The 17,292-nt window shown below is 34.3% G+C and overlaps 1 protein-coding gene across 1 annotated transcript; it reads right to left on the reverse strand.

The window, feature by feature from the left end:
- Positions 1-348: 348 nt before the first annotated feature.
- Positions 349-14,712, reverse strand: LOC113507493. The gene is made up of 3 exons (XM_026890348.1): positions 12,634-14,712; positions 2,060-2,133; positions 349-467 (listed from the first exon to the last, which is right to left on the reverse strand). The coding sequence occupies exons 1-3, from the start codon at positions 14,414-14,416 to the stop codon at positions 411-413; spliced, it is 1,914 nt and encodes a 637-aa protein (XP_026746149.1). The 5' UTR covers positions 14,417-14,712; the 3' UTR covers positions 349-410.
- Positions 14,713-17,292: the final 2,580 nt, after the last annotated feature.

A 17,292-nucleotide genomic window follows, 5' to 3' on the forward strand; every position in this document is an offset into this window, starting at 1 on the left:
GTATAGTGTGTTTTCAGTAGCAATAAATATTACAAAAAAAAATATTATGTCCATATTTAAGTCACGTGCATATTCCCCATTGTCATCAGTTGATAAAGTTTGAACAAACAATATCTTCAAACATCTCACTAAGGTAGGCTTTCTTGCAGAATGTGATTACTTAACATACGCGTTACTTAAAACACGCCCAGGGCCCGCAAGACACGTAAGATAAAAATAAGAATGTATTCTACAACTACCCTTCAAATCAATGTCAATTACAATCTACATTAAACTCGAAGCTATTTAAAAACAAACAAACTGTCTGAAAACAGAACAAGACCTTGATCATTTATAAATAGATGAAACTGCGCTCAAATCAAACGAGTTTATTACAAATTCATTACACTGATGTTCGATTTCGATACGTTTCACTCTTGACCGTTTATCGGGATGAAATTTGATAAAATCCAGTTTGCTGAGGATCCCTAGAAAAAAGGTCAGGTTAGTAAGGAAAGGGAAAATAGGGAAGGTGTTATCAAAAAGGTGTATATTTATTTTATGGGTCGTATACTTCGGACCAACAAAAATCTTTGTGTTAAACGGTTAAAATCCATAAGATCTTTAAACAGGAATGGTTTTTATGCAAAACATAAAGATATTCCTAAAAATATTTACGCGAATAGCTTTATTCATGATCAAGAAATAGACTTCATTTTAATGTCTTAAGCACATTTCGACAAATATTTAAAACGATTTAGGGTATAACCATACAACGATAAAAAAAAATAACTTGTTATGATTTCTTATCTGTATAAATGTTTCTTTAACATAATTATGTTTCCCGGAATTTCGAGCAATCGTGTTGACGATGTTAACAAGATGATTAAATTACAATAATGGGCGTAAAATCTTTACCACGAGAATAAAATTACAGTGTCTGATAAAATATTGACAAAGCAGATTTATTATTACCTAAAAGTTATCATTTTTCATTGTTTGATTAAACGTAACGACTTTAATATTTAATTCAATCTTTTTATAACTCCGACTCCATAAGTTCATCCTACCAAGATGTTATATTTATTTAAAGTTAGGTTTCTGATAAAATGTAAAAGCACTTTTCTAAAAAATGACGTTAATTGTTATCAAAAAGAACGCACAAAATATTGTTAGCAAACATGTTACTTACTATCACTTAAAACTCAAGTAAACAAAAAGTTAAACAAATTAGAATAAAAGGTGTGTAAACGTGCATCATTAATCAAATTCTTGCAGTGAAATTACAACGGTCACTGCGTTGTGTAACACGAAACAATGTCATTACAACAAATAAAATTATTGTTACAATCATTAGCGTTCAAATTAAACCGTTTTATTTGCATTTCCGTAAACTTTTCGTGTTGAAACTCCCAGTGGTATTGCTTAAACTGAAATAGCAACGTTGCAGCAAAATTTTACGATGTCGTTTTACTTTATTTACGTGGGAATCCACAGCTTTGGGCATGACAGAGAGGTATCCGGAATCTTAATAGCTAACACCACAGTAGTTCTTAGCCCTTCCCTTGTACTAGGGGTCGCAGGACTTGGATGCAACCTATTGCGATGAGATATTGTTGTCTTGATTTCATTTTTTTTTTATATTCAACATTAAAACACGAATTTTCAAATGACTAAATTTAATTTTCCCGTATCAAAGAGGTTTTAAATAAATATAACCTCTTAAACCTTAAACCTCCAGAGTGACCTTTAGCAATACTATTTCAGTATTTCCAGTTGTAGAAGAGATATGCCATTCTACATCGTATAATGCGCTATCACGCTTGTCTTACTCTAACTGGTAACAGTAGACTCTCTTGACTAAGAACCCCCGTAACTAAATGGTGACAGTATACCCTCTAGACTATGAATCCTTGAACGTCTTTACCCAATAAATAATCCAAAACCCACACTAATATCAACTAGTATGCCCAAAAATGGAACAGAAAAAGAAATACACAGGGACATCGCAAAGGCATAGAAACTTAATAACTAGCTTAAGTTGAGCTCTCATGTCAAATAGATTAACGTTAAAACTTACCGGTGTCCTCCTAGATAGTAGCGTGCCGACGGGGCTTGGTATTTTGGTCGGTGTACCCGCATGAGGGCTGCGAGCTGTCGACAAAAAAATACCGTTAATAGTGATTTAGATATTTGTGTTAATGTTAAGTGAGTCAGTGGTTACAAGGATATGAAGAAATTTTACAAAAGTAAAGTAATCTTTGCACTATAGAAACAGATGGTCTACGAGTATACCAAATTGTTGACAAAAAGTACTAAATTGAACGAATACTAATTCTCCATTCTTATAGAACTTTCGTCAGTAATTGTTTATGAATTCAAAAGGTGTTTTTTCAACCGTAGAACTGATTTTTAAAAACAGAATTGCGAAATGAAAATGTACCAACGACAAAAACCGTTACTACAATGTATACTGTGATACTGGCCATTCAAATCAAACAATACGTCCTTACTTAAACCTTGCTAAAAAAGTCCAACAAGCAAGAAACCTTAAGGAATAAAAAAAATACATATTTCGAATTCCAAACTAAACTTTCGTTATTTCCCAGCATGGCGGCTGACATTCCCGCCAATACTTATAGTTCATCTTACAACTTTATCCTTTAACATTTAAGCTCCGCGTATTAAAGTTGCTGACAATCATAAAGTGTTTGCCAAACTTCAAGGTCTTTGTGAGTCTATTAAATATTGACTATAGTAAAGTATGAATTCCTATTGAGGAGTTATTGCTCAATTTTTGGTGGAGATTAGTTAAGATTCTTGTTCTCATTATAATTGCAAATATATTCTCGTCTTAAAGCATGACAACTTAAGAGCGGAGCAAGTAGTTAAGTTCTAAATCTTTTTGTAGGAGTATTGTAGTGTATCAATATTCAGTATTTTACGATAAAAACCTGTTTTTATAATAGCGTTTTATTTCTATGCTTGTAATAATTTATTTTGTTATCTGACACGTCTTTATACCCAACACAACAACTTACAAACTAAGCTTTTCTATAATACCAAAACATTAATTTCATACGGCTTCTAGGTGCACTAAAAGGGACAAATGAAAAGACTACATTTTCAACCCTTTTAAATCATTTAAAACTACCCCCATTTTAGCTGACCCTACTTCCTGGTAATACGGAAAACTATTCCAAACGCGTATGGGTTGTTAGTAAGCGTCCCTTTCCTGGGAACTCACCAATCAGGCGTTGAAACACTAAACTAGTTCGGTTTTGTATTTCTAAGTATTTGTAATAGCCCTAGGCAACTGTTTGTTGCATCATTTGTAAAGACCACACGGCACCGTGGTATATTAGCATAATGGCCGTGAAGCTTCAAGAGTGGGTAGTATGCAAAACGTTTTGTTTGTTGTACAATATTTTTGTTTTATTATTAGTTTTCAATACAAGTCATTTATAACTTGGTAATTTCAAAATGACATCATCATTTTTCTGTTTTGAAATGTTAAAATTATTTATGGCCACAAATTTAGTTAACAAATTCAGAAATGTCTATGGTTATACTTTAAATAAATCATTTATCCATAGATGTCTAGTTTTAATTACTGTAATTATTCAAATTGACTAACAGAAGCGTCGAAAAGCATTGTAAATTGAAACAATCCTAAATTAGGCAGTTTCAAAACTAACGACGTTCAAAGGCTAAAGCAATTAGGAATTCTTACCGACATTCAAATTCTTTGAAACAAATGAAACATCGCATTGTTACGACGAAATCTATTTCAGTCGAGAAAATCTCACCTTTTGACTTAGAAAGCGCTAGAATTCCAATACTTTTTCTAAATTAAATCAATGCGTATTGGTTTTTATAACCATTATGCTCTTTATCTTCATAGATACTTGAAAAGTAAATATTTTACACTCGTCTTGTCTAGGGATCCCCACTTGAACCTATTATTTTTTCTCCTAAAGTTCCAAACAATGCAACATCTCATTACGATTGAAAACGAATGGTAAACTTAAATGTATAGGAATAAAATTCCGTTTCTATAGGCGACGTAGCTTCGATTTCAATATTCAATACAATTTTAGCCGATTTGTCAGCATTTGCGCTTCGAGAAATATACTAATTTGTAAGCTTCGTACTAAACAATATTATCCAAATTTCTCCCATCATATGTTAAGCCCGCTATTAAGATAATGCAAGGAATTTCACACATTCAAAGGATATGCACAAAGAAAACAGGCATAAAAAATTATGAAACTAAGCTGTTATTCTAGCCCAGTAATGTCTAAAGGCACTTGGCGTTCGCATACAGGAAGCCAATTAGCTTTGATCTCTGCCGCTTGCACGCTACCTACGCAATTTCAGATAAAAAGCTCTGTTTTATTGTATATCGTTTTAGTCTTGGTTTTGTCGATTTACAGGTGTTCCGTACACGAGGCAACACAAGTATCCGATATCCATTTTTTTAAGATACTGCCCACATACTTTCTCAGCGGAAGACAGAATCGGAGAACAGTTGTAAGGAAGGTTGCCTTGTATACGAAGGGCGTTAAAAAACTATCAATTTTAGTCATAAAGTAATATTAAACACTTCTATAATTCAATTCCTATGTAGATAGCAACTCAGACAAGACCTGAACAAGCAAAAATGATATTACCATGTAATAGAAAATTGCAGGTTCCATTTTTAAATTGCATTACGGCGCTGCCGCCAATATAAGGTTACAAGTGGCGACTTCGTTTAAAAGGTACAAAATGGCCGCCTGCATAGGTGAGGGCCACGGAAACTAAGTTATTCAGCCTTGTTGCAAGTGCGACCTTTGTGGAATAGAAATATTTCAAACTTCTGTTCCGTGTAATTTAAGAACACTTATGTTGTTTCGTATTTGCCTATAATGTATCTAATGTAAAATGTTTTTGGTAATTATGAAATATTACTGTGTCATGCAGTACAATAAATTGGAGAACTAGCTGAAATTAAACGGCTTGAAAAACCTAATACTTAGTTTGAAAAATGAAAAAGGCAAAATAATAAAAACAGACAGAAAAAACTGTAACTATGAAATCTGTAGCTTCCAATTTCATACCATTATTTTCCAAGATGCAAAAGAGCATCGCTCCAGCACCTAACTCATATTTTTCTTAATAACAAAAACAGATAGGCTACTAGCAAGCTGCGCCAACTAATAAAATAAACACACACATCAAAGCTTCTCTATATTTGTTTGCAAACGTCTATTAAAAGTTATGACGGCTGTGTAAACTATGGTCATTATTATAAGTTCAAACAAAAATGTTTGAATTCTCTGTTTTCAGAGTTCGATTCTTGTCAATAGAGCGTTTGCCGTACGTTCAAAGCTTTTCTCTGTGCTCTTCCTTATTAGACTGAAAATAATCACTATCTATTCATTTCCTTTGTTTAAGAAAAAGCTGTTCGCGACTACGAATCAGAAAACTGAGCTAAAAATCGTTTTTTTTTTTAATTTAGCTAAGATTTGCAATTAAGTAACAGCTGACGACAAGTTTATTCCTTTGATGTAAATACCCCTGAATTAAAAGGAAACGAATAAAAGTTATTAGAACAAATTCACTTTACTATAAAAGGACTACGTAGTCTATATCTAATATTAAAAGAAAAAAGTCTCTAAATTATAAACTCAAAAATACCACTTTAAAGAACAAAGAATTTCCAAGGCATGATAATCTCGTCTAAGGTCCACATAACCATAATAAATAAGGTCAACGGAACTAAATTGTGACACAAGCGGTCATTGATTAGTTCCCGCCCTTAACACCCTAGGTTCAACGAACGAAGCTATTAACATTTTTATAGCACTACCAGCTTAATGGTCGTGCTATACGGGTAGAGATTTGACTTTAAAAGGTAGAGCTTAAGAATAAAAAATACAATATTTTATCACTTAATATATATTAAATATATATTTAATATATTTGCCGATTTGCCTATGTCTGATCTTTAAATTGAAGAGGACTTTTGGAGCTATCGCAATGTTTTATAAGATTCAGCGGTGAACAGAAGTTGCTATTCAAAACATACTTCGATTTTATTCGCTAACTAATACAAACCCATTCCATTATCAAACCAAAAACTAAACCAAATCCTAAAATACCAAACAGTAGTTTAAATAGAACAAAAAAACGATCTCTTAGAAAATATGGCATAGTAACATATCACCAAAAGTCATTCCACATTACAGCTTAAACAAAGCTTTAAATATCATGACTACCCACAAAAGTAACCAAAGTCCAAAAGCTAACATTCCAAAGTGAAACATTGGAGCGGCATTCAAAAATCTTTTGTTCTACGTTCATTGTTCACTCGTAAAAGTGGAGTTCATTCGTATGAAGAACACACACTCATAAATATTTTACTGCGAGAAATGATGGGAACGAACTTTGAGGTATTTTAGAACTTGTTGAAGACAATTAAGGATTTGTTAAAATGTTGTATTTTTTGTATGTATCGCTATGTGAAAGAACCTTCAGGGCGTATCCGAAAAAAATGTTTGAATGTGCTAATTTTAAATTAAAATCAAATAGTTTTGGGTTAATAAATCAACTTTCCGAATAAAAAATGGATTAAACGCGAGGTTCAGCTATTCAATAAATAAAATTGCTTAAGGCATTTTTAGCAGAACTTGAATAAGATTTTTTAATTGTTATTTGTTTTCAGCTGTAATTACAGTAAAACCAAATGTTTTGGATGATTTTAAGGAACTACTATGACAAGGACAGTATCCTTATCAAAAATTTCTACATCTAGCTCTTTCTAGAACAGGTTCAGACTCAATTAACAAGTTCATAGCCTGTCTAGACTCCAGCTCTCGAGCTTTTTATAGATTATTCTGCAAGGACAACTTGAAAATCTTTCCCTTTAGTTAAAAAAAACTAAATTTTATGTTAACAATGATAACAGCCGTAGTATGAGTCTTCTTAAAAACATTGCTTTAAATACATTAAAATAATATACTAAAAATAAATTAAAGGTATTTCATTTTCTAACTTCGGAATTCCCTTTTATCACTGTCAAAAGTCAGATATGGGCGTAAAGAGTACGTTTCAAACTTTCGAGACTTATTTCGGTAACAAGTTTGGAATCTAAACATTCAAAAGTGTTATTTTCCAAGACACATTTAGATTTGGAGCCGGTCAACGACCATAAAGTTTAGAGTTATTATTTATTTTAATCTAAAAAGGGTACGGTCAATAGTGGCATTTTCACTTTCCGTGAGTATTTGTTGCCAACTGTATTGTTAACAGGTTGAGAAGTACAAGTCTATTGCTACTACTAACTATAGTAAGCATTAATTTCAATCGTAAGTAGAGTTAAGTCGGAAATAAAGGGACTTGAAGGTAGCCCATTTGGCTAGAAATACATTAGACTGGTGCTAAAGAGTGAAGAGACCACGAATATTGGGAAAAGGACAAAGAGAGCAAAAGGAACTGAGATCGAGAATTTTCTCCGCATCTAGTAAACGGTAGTAGAAATATTATGCAATAAATATCGTCTAATAACGACCAGAAGACATAATAGTACATGTTTAATGACTACTATCATAATTTTTATCTCATATTCTCATTTCTTGAGACTAGACGTTTTATCTTGCAAGTTAGACTCTTAAGCACGTACAAATCCGTCACATATGATCTAAAATTGTCATCCGATCTATACTTATATTATAATTGTGAACAATTCGTTTGGTCGAACGTGCTAAACTGAAAAATACAGGAAATAATTAAACAAGAAAGTTGCTAGATGAATTTTCCATTTATAAAGGAATTACCTACCTATTATAAAAATACTCGTATCACGGTGTTCGTAATTGAACTCCCCCGAAACAACTAGACCGATTCTCATGAAATTTGATTTATTTTGCCAATAGGACGCCATATTATATCTGAGCGTTATAATCTATGCGTTAACATTAAATACAGCTCAAGGAAGTAGACACGGACGCCTAGTATTGTTCAGGCTGAAGAGTTAGTCTGTTTAGTTAAATGCTAATGTTATCAAAACTACTGGTTCAAACTAGAAATATCTTATTAGTGTCGTATAGTTCATTTGAAGGACATACACTACACAACATCACGCTGGGACTAAAAAGGAGCAGAACAGGAGTAAAACCGCGAGGCTTAGCTAGTGATACAACCTCTATAAAAACTCTACCATTATATTTTTCGCTCTGTTTACGTCAAATGGCAAAATTGTTGCATACTCGGTAAAAGTAGCTCAATTTAGTAATTTAGTGAAATCTTTAGGCAACGTTAAGAATAGTGTAGTTTCGTGACGCTTTAGAACCGTGTAAGCACACATGTTAACTAGTATGTATGAATATATTGTAATGATTAGCTATGGACTGAGGCAAGGTATTGTATCGGGCCTTATTCTATACAATCGTTAAATCAAATGACAATTCTTACCATAACATTAGTGCTAATGTTATCGGTTTCAGCTGTATTCTATATTTAACCCTGCTTTTCATCTCCACAATTCATTTTTCTTGGGACATACCCTAGGTTTGTTAATTTTACAGACAGACTTATAGTTATTCGGACCTATTGCCTCAGGAGCATCCAGCCAGAAACAGATTTCAATTATCAGATTGATTTTTAGACTTAACATTGGGTTCATGGAGAAACTAAATGAAATATAACCTGATGAAGACACTCTTACAAATTCGTAGCAATTGTAATTTTTTTTTTGCCTGACAATTTATAAAATTACTTGGAATATGAGGAACTCGAAGATTTTCAACTCATCCATTATGTAGTTTTGATCGATGACATTGCACGCACTCGTTTGCATATCACAACAACCTTATCTGTAGTTCTATAGAATCTTTATAGTGCATTAAGATAATGACGATAAGCACTAATGAGCACCGATATCAATTATAATCGAAAACTGTATCGCTACGTACCGCATCAAACCTATTGTCCCAGTGTTACGCAAAAACATCTTCTCATGCAGAGAAGGATGCATGCATGAAAATTCACGTACTTGCTTTGTATAATAGTTTTAATTAATAAATATTTATTATTGGTTACAAAAAGGTTAATGTTAAAATATTTAATTCAGTACAATGTCCTACAAAACTACCTAGACATAGCTTGCCTGTTGGATCTGGTATATAACTTTCTTAGTCTTTCAATAAAAAAGTTCTTTGATAACTAAAATTGAGGAAATTGCTTCGTTTTTTTTAACAAAAATCAAAACTCAATATTTGAAGATTATAACAGAAAAGTAGATGATTAGCCTTACGGTGGCCATTTTATAATAGATACTCATTTGACTTTGTAAATACGGTTCAGACAATGGGAATCACCAATTAGAAATGGTGTAAAAACATGTGCTGTCAAGAGAAACCCTAATTAAGAAGATAATTATACCTTTTCTTTACGTAATTGGTTTAAACGAAGCCAACAGTTAAGTGAATAATTCAATGTTATACTTTCCTAGTTACGGTAGGACTTTTGGAATGTAAAGTAGCCTGAGCGTCCAATAGTCAAAAACTATACATGTCACTGTTAGATGCTTGGAGACAAATGAACATTTTGAGCACAGCTAATTATACACATGAACTATTTTCTACTAGCCCACACATAACTCTCCTTTATCGTAGTCAGATAAAAGCCTATTTGTTAATCCAAGATGTCAGCTACCTCCATACCAAACTTCATTAAAATCGGTAAAGCCATTTACGAGCGAAGAAGTAACAAAATCGCTCACACATACAATCACAGTATCGCATTTACAATCTTAGTTTATTTTATAAATTTCATTTCAATGCATATGTTCATAATAAATTGCTTAAATCAATAAAACGGATTATTTCATCCTATCCTTCTGCTAAATATCCTTTGCGACATATTGATCGATCAGGAAGCCACGTTTGGTAGGGATAATGGCTGCAGACAGTTATTTGTAAACGTTTCATGCGACATGTTGCAAGCTTTATTGATGTGGCTTGCGTCGGCCATTCAAATAATGGCCTGTGCACAGTGGCCTTCGATGGTTGACTATCATTTGTGGTACTTGAAGTGTAGATATTTAGTTGGTACGTTTACGTTGGGTCACTTAAGGTAATCTAACATCCGAATTCAAAAGATTATCAAATGTTTTGGGTCTCTTTTTGGACACAGAATTCTACGTTTTGGGCCTCTTTTTGAACACTTTTACCACGTGAAACTCTAATGGCGAGTAGTTTAATCAATTTATTGAAACGAAACTAGAAGCAGGAATTTAATACGTAAAAGGCGCTAATCGGCCAATATATTTGCAACTACATGCAAATAAAACATTGAAAAAAATAGAACCTCAGACATGAGTCGAACTTTACGTCTGCGATAAGACGTGTCACGATGCAATGAACAAATTCAGATCCTTGCTTTGGTCAGTGACCTCGGTACCGCAGTTGATAAAGCGACTGGCTAATATAGCCAAGAGTCGCAGGTTTGAGCGTTGACTCTTTTACTAATTTTATCTTTGTATTATAATTTGCAAAAAATATTATTTGTAAAACTTGTATCAAAAAATATAAGATTGCCAGTACTTAAAAAGCGAAAAAAAAATGTTTTTTAAACGCTATCTATTTTACTTATTACATAACGGTATTTTAAATTTAAAAGTATTTACATAAATTCCGTTGGAATGCAGGTTTTCGATATCGGAAACGGAAGCTTTTAAAGTAACGGAATAATTTTAAAATACTCTTTTCCGTAGAATAGAGGACGACGTGGTTTTGGTAAGCAAGTTAGCCCAAAATAATACAAAAATATTGAATTCCTTAGAAATTCTTTGTCAGACTTCAAATTCGTAGACTTGTACGTCTGCAAAACCCTCGCGCTATAAGGAATAATCGCCTTAGAGCGAGAGACGTTTTTATTTCATGAAATACTGATATGAAAAAAATGGGGGTGAAAACATTATCCTTACCTAAGTTCTTTATTGCTTTATCGATACTTATAAAAGTTATCTATTGCAGCAGTTAGATTACGCTTAGGGTTTGACTGCTTTCAGAAATACATCACATGGCGGCTTCAAAAAAAATATAATTTAACTAGCTGTCTCAGCAAACGTTGTTTTGCTATACATATGAATTATTGTGAATAATATTGTCTTCTTCCCACTATTAATCCGTATTAATCTAATCCGTGGTACTACATGTTTCCACGTGAGAATTACCTTGCAATCAAATAGACATAAATAAAATTGCCAAGCAAGGCGGATATTCCTATAATACATCTTTATTTCCTACACACATATAATACAGATGTCATTTAAATATCGTTAAGTTTGAAATGTAGATATACTAAGCTTAGCACATAACTTTACCAATACTATCCCATCTCGGAAGAAGTTGGAACTACTTTTAAGATGTTTATTACAAGTATTTTATGATAGCGTTGCATTTGACGTAAAATAAACGTTTCTATCTTTCTTTTTTATTTGTTACTATCTTTTCGCCCGCGGCTTCGTCCGCGTCGATGTCGGTTGTATCGCGTTTCCAAGAGAACTCTTCAAAAATCCGGGATAAAAATTATCCCATGTTCCTTCTCAAGGTCAACTCTATCTCCGTACCAAATTTCATTAAAATGGTTTATTAAAATTAAGTTCAGTGGTTTAGACGTGAAAAGGTAACAGACAGACAGACAGACAGAGTTACTTTCGCATTTATAATATTAAGTAGCAATAACGGTTCGCTAGTCATTTTTCAAGCTGCGTCGAGTTAAGTTCGCAGATTAACTGAATTTATTGAATGTTTTATTTCATAGAGTGACTGTTATTTTTGATATAGATACCCACTTGACAGACACTTTTTTCTGTAAATTTGAGTGAATAACTGCATATGTGTATATTAACAATGTGATAATTATGTTTATATACTAATTACTTGTAAATTAATGCATCGTAATTAGGAAGTAGTGTTTATCAGTAGCTCATTATATCTAAGTACTCAATCAGTTGTATATTTCTATTGTTTCTTTGTGTTTATTTCCCCCCCCCCCCCAAAAAATCACCTCGAAATTCTGTTTTTGATAAAGCATACTTTCGTCTGCTAAGCTAGTGGAATATCTTTTGTATGTAAAACGAAATTTATCCTTTGTAAACCGTTTTGCATCTACCGGGCGTTCAGTACCTAAGGTAATTAGAATCGAAATGGAATTTTGCTATCAAATAATAGTATCACGGACACTCGTGCGTCTGATTTCTACGCCAATATGGCGGTTTTGAAAAAGGATAAATAATCGGTATTCATGTTCTTTTAGTTTGATTAGTGTATAACTTGATGTGATTTTACATATACCCTTTAAAATTATTTATCAGTTGTGCCGGTTTCGAATATTTTCTTTCTTACATACACCCTTAAAAATTCTTAGCTATTTTAAATGTTTTCCATCGCCGTTTCCACAAAAACGTCTTACGGTTGTTTTAAGCTAGACACCATAGGAGAATAAGAAGAGGCGAATGATATTATACTTTTCAATACGTGCAAGTTTTTCTGAAAACTTCTAGTCGAAATTCGATTTATTTTGTTAGTGGTACAGGGCTATCTTTGTAGCAGTCAGTTAGCACGGAGTTAAAACAAAGTTATATTATTTTTAAAAAATACTTACGTTTGACTAGTTGTCTAGGACTCAAAGGCGGCCTATCGTCAATCAAAGTCACCTCTTTAGTCAAAGAGTTATTATTATACTTTTTCACACTCTCAGCCCAGTCCTGTATCCATGTTTTGTCTCCCTTGCACCGGTTGAGGCTCAGATAAGACAACTTCCCAACCACCTGTTCCGGAGTCATGTCTGAAGATACCCCACTGTCCTCTCTGAATGCTTTCTGAGCGTTCTTCAAAGCACTGCTCTCGAATTTAGCATCTTCTAGACCAAGTTTGCTGCCTGGTAAGGAGACCGGGACGGAGGATTCTCTGCATAGCCTGTGGATGTAGTCTGTTTGGTCTATTTCTGATTTGGTTAGACTACACCTGCGTTTGACAGGCTCTATTTTTGGGGGAGACTTCGAGCTCAAAACTCCAGAAGTTGTTACAGAGGTGAAAGTACCAACATCAGCATCTTCCTCATGTTTTGGAGGTGATTTAGCAAAGGTCTTCTCTGTGATAGTCCTGACTCTATTCTTTATCTTTTCAAGGTAGCTCCGAGTTGATTTGATCTGCTTTGACGTTTGTGCTGCCAAATCATTCTCAGTTGGGGATTCGTAGCAACAGGAAATTTCTAATACATTTTTATCCTGTGATACTTTTGGTATTTCAAATGCTTGGTTTAGTAATGGACTACGGAGACCGATGTCTCGTCTTGGCTCCTTAGTTATTACTCTCTGAGTGCTTGGAAAGTCGAAAACTAGTTCTGGATCTCTTTCATTACCTCGTTTTTTAAGAGTGTCTTCAATAACACTAGTTAATGACTCTGTACCGAAATTTCTGTCTATACTCATCCTAGCTTTTTGTTCCTCAGTATAATTGTCCCCTTCAATTGTATATGTTCCTGTAGAGGAGTTATTAGATTCTCTATCAACCTCATCATCTAAGTAAATAGGTTCTTTTGACATACACTTTTTAAACAAATCAGGGGTTTCTGAAGAAGCTCTACTTTTACGGATTAGTGGGCTTTTAGAATGCTCCGGTGTGGAGAGACCATTGTCTGGTGTAAGAATATCTAACTCAGGACTTGAAATATCAGTCAACATGACTCCCTCAGGGCTCTGGTCAGCTATATCTCCCATAGTATGCCTATTTATGTTACCATAGCTCGGCGTTCTATGCACTTCTCTCATAAAGGAACTATTCTTCAATGGAAGGTTTAAACCCTGACGAGACATAAAGTTATCACTTCTAGACATAATATTATCAACTATAGGACTTTTGGACGTGCGTTTTGGCAGGACAGCTTCAGTACTAGGGGATTTTATATGTCTATTTGATATAGGACTGGTCATGTGCGTAACATTTTGTGCTAATGGACTGTTTCTGAGCTTGACTGAACCCGATAGGCCGCTGTCTTCCTGGTCAGAAGAGAAGTAACCTTCGGAGTTGTAGCCTTGAGCCTTGCGGGGGAGCTTGGCGCTCATCGGCGGCCGCTGCAGCGTCGGGCTCGGCCTCGTAAGACTCGCAGACATGGATTGTACCCTCTGGTGACGAGCTTGCGATTTCTTAGCCAACTCCTCAAGTTTCCGAGTGTCGACAGGCTTTGTGTCCCCGAAATCGATGGTAAACGCCATCGGATGCGACTTCGGGGTACTGGGCTCGGATTTTTCATCTTGACAAGCCTCCGACTCATCGTTCTTCAAGCTGTGGCTCTCCGACGAAGACTTCGATATGGTTTGGTCCAAAGTCGCGTCCTGCCCGTCAGACAGGGGGCTAGACACGTCCCCCTCAACACTAACACTCATGTTTTCAAGGTATCACGCAGAATAAAAGTGACATCATATTCACGATCCAACTATAAACATCCTTCACACATCACTTTAGAAACGAAATATCAAGGCAATGACCGCACATAGCATCGAATTTTGAAATGATAAAAGAATACTTTCGAAAAGTGGAACGAGAGCACAAATAACAAAAAATTGCGAGCTCCACCTACTACATTCGCGATCGCGAGCGAACACGAACTATGAACGGAGAAAGACTCCGAATTCTCGATAATGTCAGACGTGACAGGTGCTAGTGACGTCCGATACCAAACTGGGATCGGTAACTTCGATTGTTTTATCGATTTGGCAACACAGTCATTGTGCAAGACTGCAATATCAATGACCTTATTTCCTGAATTGGTTGTTTGACACCTTGAATTATAATTGATCAATATACGATCAACTGTCGAAAAAAAGTGTGAACATAAAGAAAATAACAAAAAATATTTAATGTAACATTACTTCAGCGAAGGTTCGTCGTGCATTAATAAAATCGAATCCACTTTTACATATTTTTGATCATGCCAACATTATTCATAATATTAAAAATTTCGTTTCACGCTTTTTGTTATTAATACTAAACAAAGAATTAACTCGCTTTTATGCTTCATGTGATTTCTGGTGACATTTACTTGTAAGCAAGTATAAAATAAAATCTCAAACCTTAAGCTCAAAGATCAATGCCTAAAATATTTTTTTTTTATTGTTCAACAGTTAATCCGAACGTAGTACAAAATCATCACGTGGTGATGATTTCAAGTGATCCAGGAACGGAACGTCAGCTGTCAGTTCGGAATGAACCATGGCAGAGGCGGCGTTTTCCGATGATGGAAAATATTATTCTGCCATCACACAGGATGGTAGACTAAGGATATGGGACACAGAAACTAATGTACTCAAACAGGAGTACACGCCAGACCTACATTTAAGTGCGCCGCCTTCTTGTTTGCAATGGATTTCGGTGACACAGTCAGCGGTGAGTCTAACACGTGGTTTATAAATATATCAGTATAACAATACCTTTCCCGCGACTTTTACTGCACTTATAACCTATAGCAGCCGACCAACTCTGTAATAATTTGAATTATAAAGTTATTTAAATGGTTTCTCTACATTAAGAATCGCGGAAAGGTTTGTTTTGGCTGCTTAACCCTATATTGAAGTGCACTTTAATCAATTGTTTACAAACTCGTATTAAATATAGCCTAACAGTACCTTACATTCTAATAAACTTAATACATTTGAATAAAAACTATTTTCTATATAACACCGTCCAAATAATTACAAATTGTAACCTCAATGTATGCAACATGGTGTAATCAATTTGTTTTGACAACCTTGATGGACTTCCGACTTATTAATTCGACGTCATTAACACTTTTTTGAAACAAAATCTGTATTAAAACTAATGTCCTTGATTAAAAGTAATATACTTAATTTTGACAAAAATCTTACTTATTAAATTTTCTATTTCAGGGATCCCCACAAAAGGGTTCAAAAAGGAAAAGTATATCAGAGGAAACACACTGCATAGCTCTCGGCACTAGAAATGGAAAGATCCTTGTATATTCCATAGCACAAGCAAAAGTTGAAACCGTATTAAACGATACAAAAACAAACAGTAGTGTAACTACATTGGATTGGAATCGAAAATATGGTTTATATAGTTGTAATAAGGATAATAATGTTTACGAATGGGAATTAAACAATTCGTCTATTAGATATAAGTATAATATAAATTGTGACAATAAGAGTAAACATGGAAATAATGTTAGTGCCATCAAAATTGTTCCGCATAATCAGGTGAGTGATACAAAATGTTTTATTTTATCTTTAAATTATTTATTTATTTTTAAATAATTTTCTGCACACATTGGGCAATATGTTCTATTTATACACAACATCCCTGTGCTGTTGCTAGTATACTATATCTTAAAACTTGAACCCATTGTTCTAGTTCACTTGAAATTGTTGATAGAAGCTATCTACTTATGTAAATAATAAGTATGTGAAGCATAATGCAGGTACTAGCAAGTTCCTCTACATAGGAAGAAAACTTTCTTCTTGATATAAGATTGTTAAATAATATAAAGATTTTTGAACTAAACTTAGAGAAACCTGTAATTTATTGTTACTTACCATTGGGTAATATCATTTAGGTCAGTTGTACAAATTAAATTTCACCTATTCAACACGCGGTTCACGCTACAAAATTGAATTCATTGAAAAAATTGCATTTTCAAGGGCATATTTAGACCTTTACATCCATTCTCTATCAACCTATAAACCTTAAAGTTTGTATGTGTGGGTGTTTGTTACTTTTTCATGCGGAACCACTGAATGAATTCAGACAAAACTTTGTACACAGATAGAGTTTTGCATAATCCATCTGCCAATGCTTGTCCTGAATCTGAGGGTCTTTGTTCATGTTCCTTAAATGTTTGTCAATAAAGGAGTATGTAGTTAAAAAACACGCATTGAATCGAAACTACGCCCATCTTGTGCTGTAAGTGTTATAACCCTACAACTTTTGTAATAGTATGATCACCAAGTAAGATTCGACGAGGTTGCTAGTTGTGGCTTCCCCTGCTTAGAAGTTGGTTATAGCTTTAAAAACATTACTCTTCTCTAACGAAATTGGATAAAAGTAGCCTGTGCTAACACAGTGTCGAAATCGGTCTAACCATTTAGGCGTATAGTGGTAACAAGCATTCACAAATAGTAACCAATGATTCCTTCTCTCCATAGAGCACGAACGCGAGGTTCTTGGTGGCAGCCTCGTTCCAGGTCCGCTTGTGGCGGCTGCACGAGGGCGACGCGACGCTCCTCAAGAACCTGGGACACAACGCGGC

Source organism: Trichoplusia ni, unplaced genomic scaffold (assembly GCF_003590095.1).
Source record: "Trichoplusia ni isolate ovarian cell line Hi5 unplaced genomic scaffold, tn1 tig00002222, whole genome shotgun sequence".
NCBI lineage: Eukaryota > Metazoa > Arthropoda > Insecta > Lepidoptera > Noctuidae > Trichoplusia > Trichoplusia ni.